Source organism: Halichoeres trimaculatus, unplaced genomic scaffold (assembly GCF_033239565.1).
Source record: "Halichoeres trimaculatus isolate MK-OKI-2021-1 unplaced genomic scaffold, fHalTri1.1 fHalTri1_scaffold_2, whole genome shotgun sequence".
Classification (NCBI taxonomy): domain Eukaryota; kingdom Metazoa; phylum Chordata; class Actinopteri; order Labriformes; family Labridae; genus Halichoeres; species Halichoeres trimaculatus.
Window position 1 is genome coordinate 600,890 of NW_027437180.1, and position 24,770 is coordinate 625,659.

The 24,770-nt window shown below is 42.4% G+C and overlaps 2 protein-coding genes across 8 annotated transcripts; one reads left to right on the forward strand and one right to left on the reverse strand.

Annotated features, from left to right (window-relative positions):
• Positions 1-496: 496 nt before the first annotated feature.
• On the reverse strand, positions 497-12,433 carry LOC141803576 (uncharacterized). 5 transcript variants are annotated; one of them, XM_074687707.1, is made up of 4 exons: positions 12,212-12,432; positions 11,867-12,034; positions 11,109-11,181; positions 497-5,043 (listed from the first exon to the last, which is right to left on the reverse strand). In XM_074687707.1, exons 3-4 carry the CDS (start codon positions 11,124-11,126, stop codon positions 3,928-3,930), a joined length of 1,134 nt encoding a protein of 377 aa, XP_074543808.1. In that variant the 5' UTR covers positions 11,127-11,181; positions 11,867-12,034; positions 12,212-12,432; the 3' UTR covers positions 497-3,927. The 5 variants fall into 5 exon arrangements, with proteins under 5 accessions (XP_074543808.1, XP_074543819.1, XP_074543816.1 ...); XM_074687718.1 differs by lacking the exon at positions 11,867-12,034 and having other exon boundaries at positions 12,212-12,433; XM_074687715.1 differs by having other exon boundaries at positions 11,837-12,433.
• Positions 11,980-24,424, forward strand: LOC141803656 (hepatic and glial cell adhesion molecule-like). 3 transcript variants are annotated; one of them, XM_074687725.1, is made up of 4 exons: positions 11,980-12,054; positions 20,808-21,143; positions 23,073-23,360; positions 23,611-24,424. In XM_074687725.1, exons 2-4 carry the CDS (start codon positions 20,927-20,929, stop codon positions 23,790-23,792), a joined length of 687 nt encoding a protein of 228 aa, XP_074543826.1. In that variant the 5' UTR covers positions 11,980-12,054; positions 20,808-20,926; the 3' UTR covers positions 23,793-24,424. The 3 variants fall into 3 exon arrangements, with proteins under 3 accessions (XP_074543826.1, XP_074543825.1, XP_074543827.1); XM_074687724.1 differs by lacking the exon at positions 11,980-12,054 and adding an exon at positions 19,312-19,555; XM_074687726.1 differs by lacking the exon at positions 11,980-12,054 and adding an exon at positions 20,552-20,707.
• The last annotated feature ends 346 nt before the right edge of the window (positions 24,425-24,770 follow it).

Below are 24,770 nucleotides of genomic sequence, written 5' to 3' on the forward strand. Positions count from 1 at the left end.
GAAGTATGAATGTGCAAGATGTGAGTGTGAGTGTGCACCAACAACTCCTTATGAGGTAAACATCTGTAGCTGTTCAAGCAGGAGGAAGAACGACTGTCGACCCAGCCTGCACAAGAAAACAAGACCTCAGATCAGCAAACACAGTGTCTAGATAGGTGGAGTGACTTCAAGTATAAGGGTTTGAGGTAACCAGTAGTCAAGGTTCTGAAGTGCTCACACCTCTTTGCTGTCGGCTGGCTAGGGAGAGCTATTCCAAACCGAGAGACTCTGGTGCACATTTTTTGACTCTTTGAAATCAATAAATCTTTGGTTAATTGAGACCTAAATGATTTCTGGTCATCCTTCTCTTCTCATCAAAGAAGAAAAAATGTTAAAAGGCATTCTGTGGAGTCAGATATTTATTAACCTGGATAATACATCTCTTCAACTACAGGAATAACTGTTTATAGTTTATTACATGTTAATTAGAAAGTGATAATTTACAATTGTTCCAACAATATCTCCTGATCAGACAGATTCTGTGTGTGTGTGTGTGTGTGTGTGTGTGTGTGTGTGTGTGTGTGTGTGTGTGTGTGTGTGTGTGTGTGTGTGTGTGTGTGTGTGTGTGTGTATGTGTGTATGTGTGTGTGTGTGTGTGTTGAGCAGTGGGAGTCAATAAAACCTAAGAACATGAGCAAGTGATCACTGCAGTCTTTACTAACGAGATAAAGACAGAAACACTGAAATGGCTTAGAGGGTAAAAATCGAACAAGGACGGCACAGAGTCTCCTCAGGGACCAGTGGCTGCAATCCTGCCGAATTGTTTGTTTTTCCTCAAATATAGTTTCTGGTATCAGCCGGCCTAGTCCTGCTAATGTCTGTTTGATGCTTTGATTAGGTATTTATTTCAGAGGAGGGTGGGGTACCATGAGGCTGCTGCAGCACCATGAACACCAGATTATCTGAGCAGAGAAAGAGTGAGAAGAAACGTCACACTAAACCCTGAAGCACAAGACACTGGACTTTCAATAACGATGAGTGTCTGCTTTAGACCAGCACAGGGAGCTGTCCTGCTGTGGATGGACCCCGTGAGAGATCCTGTGTTTCAGAAACCATTTACAGGACAATGGTTTTAGGACAAAAAGCAAAAGTATTGTTTCAGCCTCTTGTTTACACAAAAACAGAGTTTTAGTCGACTTTAACACTACTTCAGTGGAGATCTGCCAAATGCAGCTTTTGGGGAAGACAATTATAGCACCACCTACAGGCCTGGCATACTTTCTAAAGCGTTTTCAGTCCCTCAGGGTTTGGGCTTTTTTGGATGAAATGTTGTGTAAACGGGACCTCAGTGTGAGATCTGTTTAGCTCCTGGGGTGGCAGTCTTTTGGCTTCAAACACACGTTAGGCCTCATTCATCTGTCTGTCTGGAACAGGTTTTGGTGTAGAAACAAACATGGACACCTTAAGATCTCTGTCTCAACATGTTGAACAGTTCTGAAAGAAGCTGCAGACACACTGCAGCCTGCACCCAAGCCTGGACCTAAACCTGTCACAGACTGAGGAGTGGCTGGAGCTCTCACAGTTTCAGGTATCAGTGAGAGAGGGAAGGAGCGACCTGCACCGGGTCCAGACCGGACAAAATAGTCCGCATCCAGAACTGCAGACTGGTAAACTACCAAAGTGACACTAGGTGGGATCGTTTGGTCACATCTAGATGTGTGCACTGCATCTTCATAAGAGATGGATTTAACAGGGGTTGGTAAAGGTGGAAAAATGTAAAACATTCATGGTGTCGTAACTGATTTAAAATTCTGAATACTAACCTCTTCTCTCCTGAGCCCATTTTTTAGGCTCCTGCTTGAAAATGAGAAGCTCAGAATAAATCAGACATATCCTTGAAAATACAGGCTCTGAGTGCATCATCCTGGTATCACAGCAAAGGAAACAATTAGAGTTTCCACCAGGAGTGTCACCGTCACTATAGGTGCCACTGCATCCAAGTAAATTCAGACGAAACACAGCAGAAATGAAGGATTTCTTTCCTTGCATAGCAAAATACTTTATAGTTTATGTTCCCTTAAAAATCTGCAACAGCAGCCAAAGACTCAAGCAAACCATAGAAAAGCCTCCCGACATCAGCTGTGACAAGTTTGAGACCGCTAAAGTAAAGCAGGGTGAAATTTCAGAAGTTTCAGTGAAGAGATGTCTCTGGGCCTCACAGTCTGGCACAGCTGGGCTATTTCCCATTTTGACTATATTTCATTTTAATGTCACCAAGGGTCTAAAAATCCTTCTTGTTGAAAAATAAAACAAAATAAAATGATCCCATGATCTGAACATCACCTCCTTTATAGAAGTCCATACAAAGAGAATCTGACTCCAACAGGAGCAGATCTATTCATAGCAAAAAGCACAGAAATACATCAGTGAATGGATTAGTGAACCAATCAGTTAACAGTAATTAAAAAGCACAACAAAGGCCATGAAGTCTTTAGTCTCAGGACGATTCTGTGAAGGTCCTTGGGGGCCCCATTTGCCTGTGCACCAGCGCTCCCCATCCAACCTGTTGGGGCTGCGAGGTGCTGCAGGGAGGAATGGACTTAACCGTCTGTGGATACTGATGGGCATGTGGTGTCACTGTTTTTATGCATTTGGAAAAATAAATAAAAATCTTTGTTGATGTTTTTATTATGGGGTGCTGTGTGGAGACCATGGAGGACAAAAATGAATTATCTTTCCCTTTGAAATGAGGCTGTAACATTACATGCGGAAAACACGTAGTGCTGTAAAGACTTTCTGGATGCTATGTCTGTAGACCACCTTCACTGGACACCAAGGACACTGCAGAGATTTTGGACCTCCACATGGGCTCTCTTCTTCAATCCTGCAGGTTGCCTTTTGTAAACTGGACTGGACTGAGTGGTCTAACAGACACAAAGAAAACACATCCTGGGCTCCAGATGGCCTAGTGGTCGAGTCCCTGAGTGATCAGGTTTACTGGTTTCTCTCCTTTCTAGGGACTAAAGGCAGAAAAAGCCTGAAAATAACTTATTTTGGCCAGTGACTCCACATTCTGCTCTTTGTACACCCACCAAGGGAAGCCAAAGAGACATTTTTGGTGGTGTAGTGGTTGGTGATGTTAGTTCATAGCAGGAAGGTTGCTGGTTCAGTTCCTCAGCCTGACAGGTGCCATTCTGAGTGGAGTTTATATGTTCTACCTGAGTGTGTGTGGATTCTCTCCACATCCCTCCCAGAGTGCAGAAACGTGCTCATCAGGTTGATCTAAACATCTGTAGGTGTGAAGTCGTCTATCTATGTGTGAGCCCTGTGATAGGCTGCAGAACTGTCCAGGTGAACCCCACCTCACCTCTGACCCCCAGCCAGTGACAGCTGGGATAGACTCTAGCTCATTTCTGTTCAGTTAATAAAGAGCAGTCTCAGCACACTCAATCCACAGGCTGTGTCCACCTGAACTCTTTGATGACCTGATTGGATCTTATCACCTGATTCTGCTTTCAGCTGATTTGAGAGCAAAACTAGTGAAAAAAAATCAACTATAACAATAACAGTTATATATTTATTCTTCAAACAAATCCACACATGATGAAACCTCTTTAACTCATTAATAAATATTTTATACAAAAATAAGTTTCCTTACAGTCAACTGAATTCATTGAGAAGAGTTAAATGAGTTATATTCCTATCAGTTCAGAGCCTGATGAGCACTCTGAGCCCGTCACTGAGAGAAATAAGAGGAGTTAGTGACACACTGTGATACATGGAGGATGATGAAGAAAAACACATGGCTTGCCTTTAGCTTACTGCCTTCCCTTTAGTCTGACATGCCATAAGGTTGTTGAGCTGTCAATATAGTTTAAACTCTTTTGCTCTCAGTGTGGTATTTATACCCTGTGTGGTACTTTTCCTCCAGGACCAACGTGTTGGGGTTTAATTGGCCGGCTGCTGCTGGTCGTCAGCCCTCTGAAGAGTTGGTGAGCAGTTCAGTGGTTCTTCCTTTGTTTTACACACGGGGACACTCTCACTTTCCAGCTGTGTACAGCGGTGTTTCTTTAAGGACTGGGACCGGGTAAACAGTCTCTTACAGTGAGAGCACCAGTAGGGTTTCTCTCCTGAGTGCACGCGCAGGTGTCGGCTGTAGCTGTACGAGCTGTTAAAGCATTTCCCACACTGCTCACAGCTGTACGGCTGCTCTCCTGTGTGAATACGAAGGTGTCGCACATAGTTACTGAGCCGACCAAATCCTTTCCCACATTTCTCACACTTATGTGGTTTCTCTCCAGTGTGTGTGTTCACATGTTGTTTATATGTTTTGGAGATAGAAAAACTTTTGTCACACAGCTCACAGTGGAAAGGTTTCTCTCCTGTATGGATGCGCATGTGTGATTTGTAATTACCTAGCTGAGAGAAACTTCTCCCACACTGGGAGCAGGAGTAGGGTTTTTCTCCAGTATGGACCCTCATGTGAATCCTGTACCCGCTCAGGTCGCTGAAACTCTTCAGACATTGCTCGCAGTCGTACGGTTTCTCTCCTGTGTGGTTACGCAGATGCAAAGCGTAGTGTCCAGACTGGGTGAAGCTCTTCCCACAGAAGTCGCACTGGTACGGTTTCTCCCCACTGTGGCTCAGCTGATGTCTCTTATATGAGCTCAGAAAGCTGAAGCTCTTGTGGCACTGGTCACAGCGGTACGGTTTCTCTCCGGTGTGGACTCTCATATGAATCTTATAAATGCTGAGATAGGTGAAACTCTTCTCACACTGCTCACACCGGTACACTCCCGTGTGTTCCCGTAGGTGCTGTGTGAAAGCGCTGTGGCTGCTGAAGCTGCGTTCACACTGCTCACAGCGGTGCAGTGTTTCCTCTGAGTGTGTGTGAAGCTGGTGGGTCTTCTGCTGGCTGAGGCAGCTGTCACACTTCTCACAGTGGTAAAGCTCCTCTGCATGGTGACCAAGTTCATGACGTCTGAGGATACACACTGGGCTGAAAGACTGTCCACACTGCTGACACGGATGTGATCTGCTCCTGTCCGGCTCTTCCTGTTTGATCTGAGGAACACGCACAAGCGCGCGCGCACAAACACACACACACACACACACACACACACACACACACACACACACACACACACACACACACACACACACACACACACAGATCAGAGATCCCCTGACATCGTTCCAGATTACAGCCCAGTCCTAACTTGATGCAGATTTAATGTCTGAGTAGTATCATTGTGTACTTCCTGTTGTTCTTGATTTTGGCTAACAGAACTATGTTGTTCTAGAACACAGCCCAGGAAGACTATAAAAACATTAGTATGTAGTGTCAAAACTATCCCTCACAAGCTGAGTACACAAGCATTCAGACTAAATGAAACACATGCCTGTTTCACTGAACGACCTGTCTGAGCTGTCTGAGCTGTCTCGCCTGTGAGAAGGAGCTTTTCTCCTAATTTGATTCTTTCATCAAATAATATTGGGGGTGCCAAGTGATTTAAACTGTGATTCTTTGATATTTTAGGTATTTTTGATTTTTATTTTGCCTCTCTAACACCAGACCAAGAGAAAAAGTTCAATGATGATGATGATGATGATGATGATGATGATGTCTACACACTATACAAGGAGTCATAGAGTTCCAAAAAATGCTCATCAGATGACAGTGATTGTTTATTATTATTATTATTAATTTTTTTTTTAATCATTATTATTATTGTTATTATTACCATTATTGTTGCTGTGAATGCAGCAATGCATTCACAGCATATGTTCTTCTGTTATGGTATTCTTTATTTTTTATTATTCTTCCGCCCGCTTTGACCATTTTTCACCATTCAAACTTCAATGCAGCTCATTTAGGATAAGTGCGCTTGCTTTCCTAAATACTTTCAGAATTTTTTTTAGTTTTTTCAGTCTCAAAGAGAATGAGTGCAGAATCTTCAAAATTTGCTAATTTCATGACATTTTTCAGCCTGTTTCAAACCTTTCTCATTCAGTCATATTTTCAGCTAGAAACTCCATTCAAACAACAAAGTAATCAGCCATCTTTTGGTTTTATTCAGTGGGCTTCAAAGGTTCTCTTTATAGCATGTATAGTTTCTTCACGATGACCCTTAAAAAGTCATGATGCATTTCAGCTTCTCGAGCAATTTAACATTGGTGTGTATTGGACGGAATGTTTCAGCTTAGAGTGGGAGATTCAAGCAACAGAGTGGGCTGATGGGGAGACAAAACCTGGAAACTTTCTGGAAATATTGTTCTCTTGGTCATAATTTTTGAGCTTTCATCAGATCTAAGGTATCAAAACAATGGTTATCTTGTCCTGCTTCTGACAAAGTGGTTTTTAAAGCAAAAGGATGGAGCACTTAATCACAATGGCCAACTGTCAGGAAAAGTCAGAAAATTCACCCCATGTACTCCAATGTTAATTCCTGAGGGGTTTTCTCAGAGATCAGTGGAGAATCACTCATGTGTCTCTCGCCATTACGGCCACATTTTTTGGTCTTTTGACATGAAACTTTTATGAAACTTACATTCCGTGCAATACACACCAATGTTAAATGGCTTGAAGAGCTGAAATGCATCATGACCTTTGAAGGACCATTGTGAAGAATCTATGAATGCTAGGAAGTAGCTGAAAGATAGCTGGATATTTTGAAGTTTGAATGAAGTTTCTAGCTGAATGTATGACTGAATGAGTAAGGTTTGACGCAGGCTGAAAAAATGTCCTGAAGGGAGAAAATTTCGCATTCATCCAATGGGACCAAAACTGTGTAAATCATTGAATATTTCTGAAGTATTTGTAAAAAGTTCCCGAAAAGTCATAGCCCCATTGTCCTCACTGAGACACACATTAAGTTTGAACAATAAAATTAAGTTGAAGTTTGTAAAAGGAGTAGTGGTCCAAAAAACTGGCAGAAGAATGAAGAAGAAGAAGATTTTTCATTGTCACAGAAGATCATATGTGCAACTAGACAAGCAATTTCTGAAGAAATTGCGGAGTGAATGCAGAATGCTGAAGCAGCTTGTGCTGAACTGCTAATGCAGAATGCTGAAGATGAATGACTGAAGAAATGTCTGAAAATGGTTGAAGTAAGTCTCGGAAAGATTGCGCTCAACTGTTAATGCAGAATGCTAAAGATGAATGACTGAAGATATGTCTGAAAATGGTTGAATGAAATCCTGAAAAGCTTATGGTGAAATGCTGCATGTAGAATGCTGAATTAGCCTGCCACTAACTCTCAGATGGAAGGAAATGAATGGATGAATCAATGGAATGGATGAAGGAATTTAAAGTTTAAATGGCTGCATCGATTAAAAAATCAAAGAAGTGAATTTAATTTTTAAGAGCATCTATGGAAATGATGGCCTGACTGAGGGGAAATGGTAGTCTGAACCTGAATATTCTGTTTAGGAGTGATGCTACGCGTCATGTGTGTGAGTTTTATCATGTAAACCTCTCAGGTAAGGCCCATCTGAAGCCAAATGTTGCCATGGTGATGAAAGTTTACCAACTGCCATCAAAGAGCTAGGGAAGTCTGTGGATTCCCAAGACCTCCCCACTGAAATCATGTGTCAAACTGAGATTGTGACTCTTCGAACTAAGTGTTTTTTTTTAAAAGCAAAAGGATGAAGCACCTATTCACAAAATGGCCGACTGTCAGGAAAAGTCAGTTCCAGCAGCCATGTACTCCAATGTTAATTCCTGAGGGGTTTTCACAAAGATCAAATGAGATCACTCATTTGTCTCTCACCATCAAGCTCACATTTCTGGATCTATTGACATGAAACCTACATGGACAGCTTCCTAGGGATCTTGGGTTTCTCATGGTCTGTTCATTTTTCTTCTAGCCCTCAGGGTTTTGGCAAGGTGACAGTAGATCTGGACTCTTGCTTTGCCACCAAATGTCCTACGATAAACAGTACCAGAGGAAAGTTTGGCAGCTGCAGCCTAATGGTGCGGCCACACCAAACGCGAATTTGCGGCGCGATTACATACAAAGTCAATGCAAAGACGCGTTTAGCCACCGATTCGCCTCGGGTGGCGCGATTCGCGCGTTTGGCGAGGCGAGTTTGGAGCGTTCACGCGTTTGGGCGGTAGACGCGAATTCGCTCGAGTTCAAAATATTCCCCCACGACGTCATTGTTTTGACGACGTTGGGGGCAACTGCCGCCTGGTCCGGCTCCAACTCCGCTGGAGGATGGAGGAGAAAACAATCTGTGTGGTGTGTCATCATCCAGAGTTATACGATACGACGTGTGTACTCTACAGAGACCGGAAAAACAGGAGCAGGCTTGGTTGAAAGTCTCTGAGGAGACAGGTTTTGAATGTAAGTTCTGAAAACATTCGTTCCCAGCTGGATCTGCCTGTACGGGCTATCACTGAGTCCGACTGTGTTTTCCTCAGTGGAGTTTTAAGCCTGATAGAGAGGAGGAAAGTGTGGGGCAGGGGCAGAGCCAGGGAAAAGATGGAAGTTCTCTGTGCTCCTCTCTTTCCTCCACCCCTTCATTATCCCCAGGGAGACCTCCGGGAATATGGGTCGGGGGTTCGGGTGGTCGGGGGTACGGGGTGTCGGAGGTTCGGGGGATCGGGGATGAGATCGCAGGGAACAGCCAAGCAGGGCTGGTGGATTACCAGGGAGAGGCAGCAGGCATTGATTGTGATCTCCAAAGCTTTCACACACTCTCCTGTCATGCTTTGGAAACCACAGCTCATTGTTTTTCAGCTGCTCTTTTGGACTTTCGGTCTTTAGATGAACGAGCTCTCTACTCCGCATGCGCAGTACCGCGCATTCGCGTGTTCGCACCTCAGCTTGTCAAAAAAGTCCAGCGGCGAGACTCGGGCGTTCACGCGGCGCGTGACAGGCCATTCGCGCGAGTAAATTCGTGTGTTCGCGTTTGGTGTGGCCGCGGCATAATGAACAGGTCACCATGACAACCTTTCAACTCATGCAGCTGTTTATACTAACTCATCAAAACATTCAGAAACAAAGACACGTTTTTGTTTTTTTTTTAATCTATCAGTGATCATCAACGCAACATCTGGCTTTAGATGAGCCTCAGCAGACAGGTTTACATGATTGAACACACACAGGACACAAGGTATCACACTGTAACAGCATTCTAAAGATCAGACTTCCATTTCCCTGAGGCCACTCATTATTTGCCTAGATATTTTTTCTTCAATTTTAATCTTTTAATTACTGAACTCATTCAGCCATTCAAACATCTAAATTTATATATCCATTTCAATAATTCATGCATTTATTTATATCCTTTCATTCAAGAATTCATGACAGGCTCTTTCAGATTTCTGCATTCATAGGCCTGTCACGGTAATCAATAAATCAATTAACCGAACGATAAATAAAAATGTCCTCGGTAAGTTTGCCAGCCTCGATAAACTGACACGTGTATGCATGTTTGTTTTCCTCCTCTCTTTTGACCAAAGAGGCTGAATGAGAAGATGGCTCACTACTTCTATCTTTCCTAACATCGGAGTGCATAGGTTCTATAGCGGATTTAGCGGATTTATAGCGGAGTGAGCATCTGGCAAAAATGCGATCTTTGGGGTGAAGACGGGGCTGCTCGCGCGTACACACGGAGAGAGCTGAAGCGAGCGTCTTGAGGGGTAAGGAGGAAACACATACTAATATAAGTGATGGCACGAAAGATACGGTTCTTGAGCCGCCTGCCACAGTCCCAGTGTGGGAATATTTAGTTTTTTATCAGAATGAACAAAGTGTGAGCTCATGAACACCATCGAGCTGATATGTCGCATTTGTTTGAAAATAGTGGCGACGAAGAAGAAGATGGGGGGGGGGCGGAGTCTTGTTCTTTGAAAATCCGCTCTTACTGAGGCTTTTGGTCGGCAAAGTAAATAGAAATAAAAGCACCAAATGGTGGCGCTCAAAGACAGCTACATTTCCAAAGAAATGCAGCCCTTCAATACAGCTGAAAGCCAGAAATGTTAAAAATGTTTGACAGACAGTACGGATTGACTGGGAAAAAGGACATGTTACAAACAATTCAGGAACTGTATAAACTCCCTTCTATTAAGGCTATAGTTTTTATTTCTTTTTTTTGTGGAGTTTAGTTTTTTCTTTAGAGACAGGGTCTATGTTTTATTGTTTTTGATTAGTATTAATTATTTTCATTGACATGTATTTTTTTTGTAAAAGAGAGTCCATTTCATTTTCATTGTATTTTTTTTCTCTTTCTTGTTTGTTAAATTTATTATATTCTTTGTTTAATTTATTTTATTTAAAAGATCCTGACCTTTTAATTACAGTTAAATACGCTTAAGAAATTAAAGTTTCTTGCTTTTGATATGGTGTACTCACTTTATTATCCCATTTATCATAATTACATCAATGAAAAAATGGAAAAAAAAATCAAAAATAATATTGGCAATAATATCGTTTATCGGCAATAATATTTTGGAAAATTATCGTCTAGCAAAATTTGTTATCGTGACAGGCCATTCAGCATTTCAGAGCAAACCTTTCAGGACTTCATTCTACCTTTATCAGACACATTTTTAACATTCTGCATTAGCAATTCAGCGCAAGCTGCTTGAGCATTCTGCATTCACAGCGCAATGTCTTTAGAAATTGCTAGTCTAGTTATTATTATTATTATTATTATTATTATTATTATTATTATTATCATTATAAGCTTTATTCATTTTGCACGAAACAAGGTTACGATGTTTTTTACGGGCAGCTTAAACAACAAAGCAGGTAAAAGTAAAATCTGGCAGCAAACAAGATCAGATAAAAAGAAATGAATTCAATAGAATTTTAAGACAGTAAGATCAAATACAATTTAAAGTAATGGAAACTCAAAACTTGGGTAAAATCAGGGTAGGCTCTCAGATAAAAGTATGTATTTAGGGGTGACCTAAAAGAGACAGCTCCCTCAGCAGACTGGATTTTATCAGACTACTACAGAGCATGCACTGCAGATGTCTGGTCTCTCCTTAGTCTTCAGTAGAGTCACTGACAAAAGGACCGCCATAGACACATAGGCTCATATGGTGGATGCTACACAAAGCTTTAATTTATTTTAATTCCAAAAATGAGACGATGCTCATTCTTGCTGGATCTCACCTCCTGTGAAGAACTCATCTCAGATCTCTTTGTAGAGGGAGTTTCTGGGTGTTCCTGTTGGTTCCCCTCAGCTCTGAAACGATCAGAGACAGAAACAATAGTTCATTAGTCTTCATAAATCCATTGGAGAAAAGGGCAAAAATCAGCCAATCTGTTCAGTTATTTAGGTCAGCCTTTCTTTTCCCTCTGTCAGGATCTTCAACACAATGGCAAACACTGAACATCAAACTGAATAAAACCAGCTTACTGCACTACATTCTGCTGTGTTTCTGTACAATATTCATCACTCATAAATGCATTCATTTTTCCTATGTTAAAATGAACAGGTCAGATCATTTCAGTTTATTTCAGTTCATTTGATTCATTTTACTTTATTCCCATGGGGAAAATGTGATTTGACAAACCAGTAATTTGAGTTGCGAGCTCCATCACAGAACAAATTAAACAAATCCATGGATATAAACAGTAGACAGATTATCTATTTATGTCCATACAGAGGAACAGACACCTTCACTCTCACAGACACACATAGAGACACAGACACACAGACACTCGCAGACACACATACATACATAAAGCGGAACAAACACCTTCACACGCGAACGCACTTGCTTAGATACACATACATACATACACACACACACACACACACACACACACACACACACACACACACACACACACACACACACACACACACAGAGGGAAACAAACACCTTCACTCTTACAGACAGGGAGACAGGCAGAGGAACAGACACCTTCTGTTTTGGTCCCTGAAGCTGATGTTGCCACGCAGCCATCGCCATCTTGAGACATGACGTCATCTCAGACGCGCCTTCTTCCCCGAATCATTGAGCAGCTAAGAGCTGCGGTGACACGTCACTGCCCTCTGCTGGAAGTAACTCTGCGCACGGACCGTCATCCTCCTCTCACCGTCAGAGTCATGGTAAAAAAAGCCTGTAGCGACTAGAATCCTACCACCATTCATACATTCATACATTCATCATCATCACTCCTCTATCCCAGCCACGTGTCACTACAGAACCAGTTCAGGCGCTGAGTCTGAGTTCTGCTTCCAAGTACATGTGGTGGTCTGCAGTCACCTGTGAGTCTGGCTGAAGGAGATCACCGGTGGACCTCGGTCTGCGGGTCTTTCCGTCCGCTACAGGAGGTCTGGTTGGAGCTCTTGGGTGGATGCGTGGTGTTTCTCTCCGTGGGGGAGCTCTGAGACAGCTGTCTCTGTGTGGGAGAGAGACGCTGGTTTGTTTCTGTGTCTCAGCTGCAGGTCCGCGGTGAAACCCGGACTGGATTCTCTGTTGTTGGGTTGTGATCAAATACTGTGAAGGGTCTGTCTGCGGCTTGCAAGACGGAGGCGTGTCGTGTAGAGGGCGTGTCGTGTAGTGACATAATGACTACACGACACGCCCACTAGATAAGACGGAAATCACAGAAAACCACGCCAGACACTGTTAAAAGTTCATAAAAAAGGAAGAAGACGAAAAATAAGAATGAGCCATGGTAAGATTATCATTATTATTATTATGTAAAGAATTGAAATGATGTATTTCTGTGTGTAATGCAACATTTAATAACTTTAATCTTCTTTATGGACAGTGAATTTAAAATGATGGAAAAAACCCTGGTGGTATATTGTAGTGGGTGTGTCACGTAGTGACGTCACTACGTGACGCGCCCACTATACTGTTCTTAAAGAGATATGATCTGGGGTAGCATTTAAAGTTTGAATTGAACGTTCTGCTCTGTTTCCACACTGAATACCGTTTTGCTTGTTGCCTTATGATGAATTGATTTAAAAGTATTGAAATGTTAATATTCTTTGACCCACAAAATAATAATAATAGTTAAAGATACAACTCAGGAAAAAATTAATGAGCTAAAATACATACATAAATATATATATGTATATATATATATATATATATATATATATATATATATATATATATATATATATATATATATATATATATATATTATATGTGTATGTGTGTATGTGTGTGTGTGTGTGTGTGTGTGTAAAATCGTTATTTCTAGATAAGATAATTATGAGAATAAATTAATAATATGGAGCTTGAGCTGTTCCTAGTCACAGAACTATCATCTTGATAGGCTATATAATGTGTCTTTGTGATATTAAGTAGCCTATTTATAACTGTAATGTGTTGATTATTGTGAGATTATGAGTTCATTATTGTGTGGAACCGTGGGAGGAAGCTGGAAGAGAGCGCATGTGTCCAGGCAATATCTGGACGGATGGATGTGGCTCTCAGTGTTTTTAGTGAAGCTTGTAACATTTGTTCCCATTTATGTGATGGCTCTGTGACATGTAGAACTTGAATGTTGCTATGCAAATAATAAAAATGCAACATATTTCAAAGCTTCCCAATCTTTATTTTATATCATAAACGGCTGAGAAAAGCCTCAGAAGAGAGGGCTCTGTCCATTTTCAGCTGGAAACTTTTTACTTTGAATGCTGCCTCCTCCGCTCCGACAGGTTCTGCACCAGGGTTTTCTCCATCATTTTAAATTCACTGTCCATAAAGAAGATTAAAGTTATTAAATGTTGCATTACACACAGAAATACATCATTTCAATTCTTTACATAATAATAATAATGATAATCTTACCATGGCTCATTCTTATTTTTCGTCTTCTTCCTTTTTATAAACTTTTAACAGTGTCTCGTGATTTCCGTCTTATCTAGTGGGCGTGTTTTGTAGTCATTACGTCACTACACGACACGCCCACTACACGACACGCCTCCGTCTTGCAAGCCGCAGACAGATACACTTGCAAATACTGACGGCTGAGACCTGTGGGAAGGCTGGGCTAGACATCCAGCCCCACCTATGTCACCTACGCCACACATCCAGCCCCGCCCACATCCACTACACCTTTGTGGTTTGTTCAGGGACAGTCGGGATTTTAGAAACTCGATTGAAACAGTGTACTATTTTAATGAAGGCTGACTTAGAAAAAATAAACATTAAAGGAACATGAATGAACATGAAAACTGTTTGTTTTGCAGTGATAGGCTACATTGTGTTTTTGCAAATAATAAAAAGTTTTTCACCGTTTATTAAACTAACAGAAACCCATAAGGAGAATGGTCTAGCAGAATGCTAAGGAGTGGAGAAGTGAGTGACTGTCTTTTTATTAGTGCTGTCAGGTGATTAAGAAATTTAATCTAATTAATTACAAGATTTGTAATTTATTAATCTAATTAATTGCATTTTAATCTCATATCTGCTTAAGGTCCCAAAATAAAGAATTTGAATTCTAGGACATTAAAATTACATTAAAAGACATGTAAAAATAAGGTGGGAATATATACAACACATTTTTCGGTACCCTGAGGCATAAGGAACAAATTAAAAAAGTGTTAAGATTCTATCTTTGCAAAATCTACACAGTCCTGCACCTAAGGTAAGCTGATTTGATTTTTAGGACGTTTTTTGCTTTTGTTCACATTTTTACTCGATGTGGACTCAATTTTCACTGCAATATGAACTTCTATACTTCTATGAGGTCAGGAGAACCAGGGCTCAAGGCTAAAAAAGGAACTATGTACAAAACACATTTCTCTCAAGTCTTGGATCAATCAAAAGTGAAGTATTCTCAGTTTAACATGCTCTGAACACACAAACTGTTGTCATTGGTGCAGAGCAGCCCCAAGCTGAAACATGACACCAGGAAGATGGAAGCAAATTTTCAGAGAATTCTTTTTCAATCATTCATGGCTTGTTTGATGCAGTAGAGAGTGTAAAATTATCTGTTTTTTACAGAGTTGAGCTAGAGCAAACGGTTGATTTTCTGTAGATTTTCAAAAAGGACGTGTGAATAGACGAGATGTTGACAGCAGTCCCCTTAACAGCGCCCCCCCCCCCCCCCGCCGTTCAAAGCATGTTGCTAGGTGTGATACATTCAGGGACCGTCGGAAATTTGAAAATCTGACGAGAACACCACTTTTTTCATGTAGGGCAAACGGTTTGTAAATGCAAGACATTTGAAAATCAGTGCGTCTTTGAACGCCTCGCGGGTTTGGGATCCAGATTAATCCGCGTTAATTTTTATGACGCGTTAATTTGCGGTGTAATTAATTAATCTAAGTAAAGCGTTAAAATGACAGCCCTACTTTTTATTAATCAGTTACTCACAATCATGTAGGCTACATCAATCAAAACACATTTTCAAATAATCAGTCAAAACATCACATTATATAATTAATTTATCTTCCAGTGATGTATCAGAGGGAAAAAAAGTTTTTATTTAGCCAACATCAATTCATTAATATTAACCTCTGTTAAAACTGTATTGACTACGTCATTTATTCAAATTGTTACCAACAGAATTTACCTTTGCCAACCTCCTGACCAGCCCTCTCTCTACAATTACATTTCTATAGAGGGCATCCAGTACACCACTATTTTTTGTACTATTTTACCATTATATCTGACCTAATATCAGAATGTGTGAACAAGTGTTAGCAAATAATGGAAACTAAAGGAAAAGCTGTTCTATTATTTAGCAACAATGAACAGACTCTTCTGATCAAATTATGGAAGCAATAGCAGGTCAGGCTAAACATGGAACAGGAAAGCATAACATGTCAATAAATTTGGATACAAAAGTACAAAAGTGTCAATGATAACTACAGTTATCATTTAGTCGTGAACACATTTACTCAGTCTGGAAGAACTAGAGGAAGGATGAGTATTCGTTGAGTATTTGTTGAATATAACTGATAACTAGTAGTCATTTTGTTTTCAAAGTAAAAAAGGGAACATTTCTAAAAAAATAAAATAAAAGTTGTATTGAGATGAAAATAATCAATGACCAATCAAAGAGTCTTCACTCTGGAACGCCAGCACAAATTTGGCAGAACTTTGAACAAAAGCCAGGGTGAGTACATTCAGAGTAGATTCCCTGCAGCTCCCCTCTCTTCCCCCTTCCTGCACAGCCTGTGGGCAAATAAAAGATTAATTAACTAACAGTACTTATTTGAGGCCTGACCTCAATTTTTCTATGTGCAACAGGTCTGCATTGGAGGCTGCATTTGCAGATGCGGTATTCTGCAAGACAAAATATTTATTACATTAGAGCCCCTGACACCCTCACACACGATGCACATGTACTTGTAATGGGGAGGTGAAAAGGGAGGAGTAGGAGTAAAAGTTACTACGTGATATGTTAAAGTAAAATAAATTCAATCAGTAAATTCAGACCATACATCCATGGTGGACTGCTCCAGATAAATGATTCTGTAGATGGTAAAATGACTTTGTTGTGTCCAGAAAAGGACAACATGGACAATGGTATTCCTCTGCTGGAGGAAAAACAGGTTCTTCAGTCACTTGGAAATGGGTGGGACGCTGTGGAAATATCCACACACAAAAAAAGAAACAACTGACCACTAGATTCAAGACACACAAGGCCTATTAGCATTAGTGTCCTTTTACATTCCGGTTAGTTCATTTAGTCAAATAAGTTTTAACTACAACATGAACACCTTAGATAACTGTTTTGTTACATTACATAGTGTAGCTATTTCATGTAACTTCCAAGTTCGTCACTTTCGACATATGCAATAAAAATGACAGACAGACACAGACATACACACGCACCGCTAAATTGGGGTTGCAACCTATGGTTACAAAAACAATGCTAACGCTAACTCTAACAATGTTGACGCTAATATCGCGTAGGATAATGTCACCACACAAGCTAAGTGTTGATCATTAACCTGCCAAAATAACCTAAAGCTATACAACAGCAATATACAGCAACAGAATCGCCATGAGATATGAATAGAGCTTTTCATTCATTGCATTTATTGTAGCAACGTAATTTCACTCACCAACATGAACCATCTTGACACTGAAGCATTATAGGAAGAGGTGGAGTAACCTGGGGAGGATTTCTATATTTGGAATTGTTGGACGAGGCTGGACCTTTGTGGACGGGGCTGGAAGTCCAGCCCCGCCTTCCCGCAGGCCACAGTCGTTACCCTCTCGTTGTGATTGGTCTTAAAGCATGGACTGAACTGCGGGGCTATAGAAAAAAAACAGAGTGGAGTTTATTTCGAAAGAACTGGACTGATGAACCTTCAATGATCAGTGGAGGTTATTCCATGAAGCTGGCTTAGCTCAAAGCCTGGCTTATTTTGTTTAGCTGCGCTAACTTTAGGGGCCGTTTACATGACAACAGTTTTATGGTGCGTTGCAGCCTCACGTTTACGCGGAAACAGCGTTTCAGCTGACCTATGACCCAGAACTTTTGAAAACGGCCTCCAGAGTGGGATTTTTCTGAAACATCACCGACACTGTTGCAATGTAAACAGTAAGACGCCGTTTTCAGTGGAAATGCCGACATCACACTCCAATTCACACGAGCGCATACAGTCCAACAGTGCTCTTACGAGCGCCTGCAATATCGTTCATTTGGGCTATATTTTTTCATCCATCGCTATCCATCGTTATCACAAACACACTCCTCTTCTGTTGCCATAGGCGAACACTGTTCACAAGCGCACCACCAGTTCACATTGAGTGGTGGACGTGCTCCTGTTTGTTGTTCTCGAGCCAGCTCTTTGTCTCTCTCCCTCTGCATCCTTCTTTCATGGAGCTCCTTGTCCGTGTACTCAGGCTCAAACTGGTAAGGACAACCATCAAACGTTTGTTTACCAGGTCAGCTCTGGGTCAGCTGACCCACCTGAAGACGGTTGATGAGCTGACTTTAAGATAACACTGTCGATAGATGAAAAAATATAGCCAAAATGAGGGATTTTGCAGAGGTTATGTCCCGCGCTGAAGCTCCCTTGCCGTGGCCCCCGCTAAGTGCGGCTAAAATGGGTTGGCTCTAAATAACTTCTGAAGGACTCCGAGCTGCACGATGTTTGTCTGAGTGAGTATATGAGCATGCACACACCTATAAATAAGGTCCAGGTGTCAAAAAAACAGAGTTGCCCTTTAAGGCGAGGACCCTTATAAATATATAAAAGTAGGATAGAGAACTGATCTCAAATAAGGCAAAAAGAAAAAAAAAACATAATATACAAATATAAAAGTACTGACAGAGTGAACTAAGGAAGCTGAATGAAGCACTGCTACATAAAAACCTTTCATTTGACCCAGCATAAAGAAAACATCCCTTGTGTGGTTTGCCGGAAAGATGGCGATAGGAAACCTTTATAAACCTTTCAGTGGAACTGCTCACCTCCAGCTGAAGTGAAAATGGAACAGCAGCAACATTAGAGGAAGAGCCATCTCCATCAGAGATACTTCACTTGTTCACTTTGTCCACATGTTCATGGACAGGTGTAGCTGGATCTCATACACTCACAGGCCTCTGCCATCACATATATGTGCACATGCTTGGCACACACACACGCACACACACGCACACACACGCACACACACACACACACACACACACACACACACACACACACACACACACACACACACACACACACACACACACACACACACACACACACAGGATGTGGTTTTCATGGTGATCACTCCTCTCAGTCTCACAGAAGGACTCTGAGCTGCCTGTTCCTGTTAATCAGGAACTGCACTGAGCCAGAGGTCATCTTCTACATCATCACATGTTCACGCATCTGCATAATTCAACCTTCTCACTTCTATTTTTTTACCATGTATGTTATTCTAGTGCCCAGTGTGATCATTTCCCATCCTGGGTCCTCTGGGTTTGGGTTCTTGTTGTTGGTTCTTGTGGTGTTTGGGTCCAGTCTGGGTCAGTGATCATATTGGTGGATTTATTGGTTGTTTGAAGTCTTTTAATTTGTTTTACTGTTTGCTTCCTTTGCTTTGCTCTTGTCTGCCAAAGCACTATGTGGAGCCTTGTTTTTAAAGGTGCTTTAAAAAATAAAGTTTGATGTTTTTTGAATTAACCTTTGTTTTAGTTTGCTTGGCTTCAGACAGTAATAACAGTATAACTTTGTGTCACATAACCTTTACAAACAATGATTACAAAGAGCATTGGAAGAAACTCAGGAGTTGGTGATAATGAAGCAGTTGAGACATGAAACAGGTGGGTCAGGTTTCTATTAAGAATTCAGTGGCAATAAAATGATTCCAGGGAGAAGAAGACGTCACATCAGACAAAATGTAAACAGCTCAAGGGATGAAGAGCAAAGGCATGAGAATTCATATATTTGTTTATGAACCCACTCCCCAGTGTAGGGGTAGGACCATTAAAGCACATCCAGGCTCCTCTTCAGCAGGACTACTGTGATCTGCCTCTAGGTGGAGCAGCATTCAGAGAACACAAAGTAAGCAGAGCAGACACACACCTGATCGACAGCAACCAACAGTGTGTGTCCTTACACACACACTCTCACACACTGACACACACCATGGGGCTGCACAGGAAAAACTTGGCTGTCTGTGTGACTGCAGGTACGCTCTCTCTGTTTCTGTTTTACAACAGTGATTTCTCTGTCAAACACTGTCCTCAAATGTTTCAGGTAGGTCTGCCTAAACGCTTAATCTGTCAGGTCATTCCTTCTCCCTCCTCTGTTCAACCATCATCTTTTCCAGCTGTTCCTCTCTTTTTCTGAGCGGGGCTTGAAGCTAGAGGCACTCAGGAACAAGAGAAGGGGTAAAAACAGAAACAGGATTGTGAACAATGTAGCTTTATACACGGTTTTCTCCTCCTCTTCTGATAAAAGACTGTTACGGCTCCCCTGCTCAGTTTCCAGGTGAGGTGTCTCAGCCTTTAAAAGCTCACTGCAGCTTGCAGCAGGAAAGAGGCTTTTTAGCTGGGGACTACTATACTGCTGCGTCTCATTGGGGATTTTGTTGTCTTGTTTGTTTAGTGTTTGGCCTCATAGGGCCACCTGTGAGTTGGGACGTTTCAGAGATCAGCAGTTTAGACATAGTCTCTCCAGCTCTGCTGTCTGTGTCTGGATTACAGGACAGAATGTGGCTATCCTGCCTAAGCACTGCATGGTTTGGATGGCCAGTGTGACCGCACCCTGAACTTTTTATCCCAGAAGCAACAGACAGGGGGACAAACTATTTACTGAGGATTAATTTAATTCACGTGTTAAACTTGGCCTGTGAAAAATGCGGGCCTACAGAAGTCTTAGAGCTGTTTAAAGTTCTGGTTCTGTATCACATGCTTGTCATCTGATTTCTTGCTGTGGCTTTAGCAGTGACAGCATCACTCACTTTTTTTAAATGTGATTTATCTTCAGCTGAATTCTGTTTTTGCACATTTTGTCCACCTTAAAAGTCATCATCTGCTGAATTTTTATTTGTTTTTGTGTGTGTTCCTGTAGTTCCTGCTGATTGTGTATCTGGAATCCATCATTTACTAGTTGTGTTGTACATTGTGTAAAAACCACTTTCCTTCAGAGTCCGTTATTTCTGTAAAGTCAAAACATGCCCTTACATTTCCTGGTAGATGACAGGATGTAGTGGTTTACTGCTTTTTCCACCTGCAGCACTGCCTGAGCTCACTCTTTCTCTCGGTTTTACTCACAGGTTTTCATGCTCCCTCTTTGTTTATAGCAGTTCTGTGGTTGTGCGGTTCAAAAGGAGTTCCATGTAAGATCTTAAAAACACTCCCATGTTCGGCTGTCAGTAAAAAAGAAAGCAGATGTGATCGAGTTTCATGTCTCTGTGGTTTCATGGTCTCTGTCCCCAGTGCTGCTGTGCTGTGTGAGCCTAGGTGAAGAGAGAGAGACGGTGAGAGGCAGAGAGGGAGACTCCGTCACCCTGAGCTCCAAAAGAGACGGATGTGATGGAGGCGCCCAGGTGGTGTGGATGTACGGCCCCCAACAGGACCCCAACCTGAGGATCTCCAGACTGAAGGAGGGAAAGGTGACACACTTCATCGAGCGCTTCAGAGACAGACTTCAGCTGGACCAACAATCAGGGTCTCTGAGCATCACCAGGCTCAGACTCAATGACTCTGGGGTCTACATGTGCCGCTCCATCGGCATCAACACTTTCACTCAGCACTTCAACCTGACGGTGTACGGTGAGTCCACCTGAGAGCCAGGAGAGGATCCTGAGGAGGAGATGAGTTAAACAGTACTGCTTTTTATAAACATGACAACATTTACAAAGAAAAAAAAACAGAAAGCACTTTGTCTATGGGGGTGGGGGGTGGGGGGTGGGGGGTAATCTTCAGTCCAAAGGAGTGCAGGTACAGAGCAGTGTCAAAACAGCAGGTTTTAAGTGTGTTTCCAAGACCTTTCCCATGAACACTGACACTTTGACAAGTGTGAAGAAACTCACAATAATTCAAAGTCAGGGTTCAACAGGAGGTAAGGTTTCATTCAACCAACCTAAAGGATAACTCACTCCTGCTTTCATCCAAAAATGACTGCTTGGAATCAGCTTAAAGATTCCTGAGAGAAAAATGTCTCCTGTCAAAGTCACCACAAACTCCAACCAACATAAACTATCTCTATGCCAAAAGGTTCCCATCAGTCACCCTGTTTGTTGTCCTTCCCCAGTCTTATTTCCCTACCACTAAACATTGTTCACTGTGTCTAAACCTTTGTTATTGAGCACTCCTCCTTGACAGAGATGGTCCATCCACCTTACAGGTGTGGCATACCAAGGTGCTGACTGGACAGCAGAATTATTGCACAGGCTGGCAGCGCTAACTTACACAGGTTTAGACATATTAGTGAACAATACTTGTGAGGAACAGTCCTCTAGTGTTCATAGGAAAAGCCTGAGATCTTTGAGTCCAGCTCATCAAAACAAAAGCTATATTTCTGTTCAGTGTACATGGTTCCTGTGGCCCATGGTTGCTCTGCTTTTCCACCAGGTGCAGGAGACACAGGTAGATGATCCAAATCAGACCAGTAACACACAGGGAACACATAACAGTAATCACAACACACAACCAGACCAGTAAAGGGCAGTAGGACATCAACCAAGGCCAGTCAGCAAAGATGAGACCATAGAAGGGAAACGCAGGCCAGCATCGTTTTGTGCAGCTCCACAGGTAGCCCGTTAATGCTGATTTATGCTTGACACGTCTGTGTTGTCTGCACAGTGGACGAACGATGTCATTTTGGCACCTACACCCCCTTGCGCGGCTCTTTTCATGCGGAAAATTTCGCGCACATTGAAAAATTTCTAACCTGCGAGATGGAGATGCATGGACAAGATGGCGGAAGGACAGGATCTCCTAGTGGTTGAGGCGCAGAAATACTGGCATCTGTATGACTTTTCTCACCGAGACCACCGTAATAACTTAGTGGCAAATAATTCATGGCATGAAATTGCGGCCACTCTCGGCAAAGAAGAGGAGTCTGTTAGAAGAACTTGGGAAGATCTCAGGGACAGATATGTAAATGTGTTGTAAACAAAGGCAAACCTCTTTGACGGGTTTAGTACTCTGGTAGACATACGTTTGTGATACACCGCCCCCTGCAGTTTGGGAATGGACACCAATGGACGCTTTGCCAGGTGTTAAAAAGCATAAAAACCTCACATGTTCTCTCATGCAGATCTCGTGTGTCTCATTTTAGCACGTCACATTTGTGTGGAAAGTTTTATTTCACCACAGATGGATTTGTTGATTCTTAAAGTAGACCAGCTCTAGAGACAAAGCCGTCAATGGCTGATCCTTTCCTAAATAGACCCCTCAATTGTCTCAAAGCATTAAGCTTCCTCATTAAATCCTGATCTGATGAGGAGATGATGGCAGCTATGTCAAACTAAGCTTGGACGAGTTCCTCAGGACTTTTTCAGCATCTGAATACTTGTTGTAAACAGGATAACTGCTGACACGTTCAGCTGAAGGTTTACAGGGTCACTCTCTAGACTGGAACACCGGGACAGTTAAAACACACCAAACCAAAGGGTCCCAGTCAGGGAGGCTGGACCCCCTGAAATGATCTCTCAGTCAGACTCAATAATCTTTCTCTTTGCTCCCTCTCTCCTCCAGTTTCTGTCAGCGCTCCATCCATCCGGGTGACCCAGTCTGAGATGAGCTCCAGCTGCAGCTCTCTGTGGGTGGAGTGCAGTGTGGGGAGCAGCAGGGGGCTCAGTCTGTCCTGGTTCAGAGGTGGAGACAGATTGGAGCAGACCAGGCGTCCTGACTCGTCATCCAGGCTGCGTCTCTCCCTGCTCGTATGGTCAGGTGATGGAGAAGAGTACAGCTGTGTGGCTGAAAACCCCGTGGATCAGAAGAGCAGCAGACTGCACACAGAGGACACGTGTCTGAACCACGGAGGTATGATGATGAAGCACGGGGACACAGGGCTCCTCCTCTTCCTCCTCTCTGTCTGTGTCCTCTTTCCTGCAGATTCACTCTGATTCAAACCGCTCTGGTGTTTCTGTCTCTTGTGGAGGACTCTGTTTTTCTGAATAAACTCAGATGAGGTGATTTTGATCTGTGTCTCCTGGTTTTCTGCTGGTCCACCACCAGGATCAGGTGGCTTCACTGCAAAGTTCCCAGCAGTGCTCTTTTTGTCCCCATGCAGCCTCTTCAGAGCAGCTCAGCTGGTGTCACACTGAGGCCACCATACGGCTGTTGCTCTCCGCTGTGCTTGCCTTGGCCCTGATGGTTCTGGTTGCAGACCACATCAGACTTGGACGTCAATCTCAACCATGTGCTGGGAGCCGCCTGATGAGACGGAGGAGGAGAGCATTGGAGGATCAGTAGGAAACAACCTGCTTAAATCATCAACATTGCTCTAATAAAAAAAATGACTTCAAAGTGTTGATCTTATCAAAAACCTGAAACAAACTTAAAATTGTTGTTCATTAGCTTCAGAACTGCCTCTGAGGGACCTTTTTGACTTCACTGTAGATCTGAGAACATGGTCAGCTCACATGTCTCTGAAAGCAGTGCAGTGCACACAGAGGAAAGTTTTCTGTCATTTGTCACCATATACCACTCTGCCAACCATCATCAGACACACTGTGCACCCTCTGGGCCTATGTTACACAGGGATCAGCCTCGGTCAGAGCCTTTCTTAGTTTGAGTGTTTGTGTAGTGAAAGAGGACCTGATGGTTGTCTGAAAGGAGAACAGAAAGCAGCACGAGGACTCCAGGGCCTGACGGAACAGCTCATTTCATAAATTCTTCTAAAGAAATCTGACATAACACAAAATACCTGATGACTCTCAAAACTGTGTATTTACTTTCACAATAAATCAACATGTAAAGGCTAACGCTAAGCTAATGCTCCAGAACAGCTTAATCTGTTTTTCTCTGACGGAATATATGTGGAAACTGTGTGTGTGTGTGTGTGTGTGTGTGTGTGTGTGTGTGTGTGTGTGTGTGTGTGTGTGTGTGTGTGTGTGTGTGTGTGTGTGTGTGTGTGTGTGTGTCTGAGTGTGTGTCTGAGTGTGTGTGTGTCTGTAAGTATGTATGTGATTGCGTCTGTGGGCGTGTCTGAGTGTGTGAATGTGTGTCTGACTCTCTTTGTGTGTCTCTATATGTGTCTGTGACTGTCTGGGAGGTCTTTGAGGTCAGTGTTGTCCTTTGGAGTTCATGCTGTGGCACAGTTCCTTCACAGTGGCTGTTTAGTTCGGTGTTGGTTGGTGTTTGGTTCAGTGTTATTGGGTGTTGAGTTCATTTTCATTGGGTGTGGGGTTTAGTGTTTGTGGGTGTGTGGTTTAGTGATTTAGGGTGTGT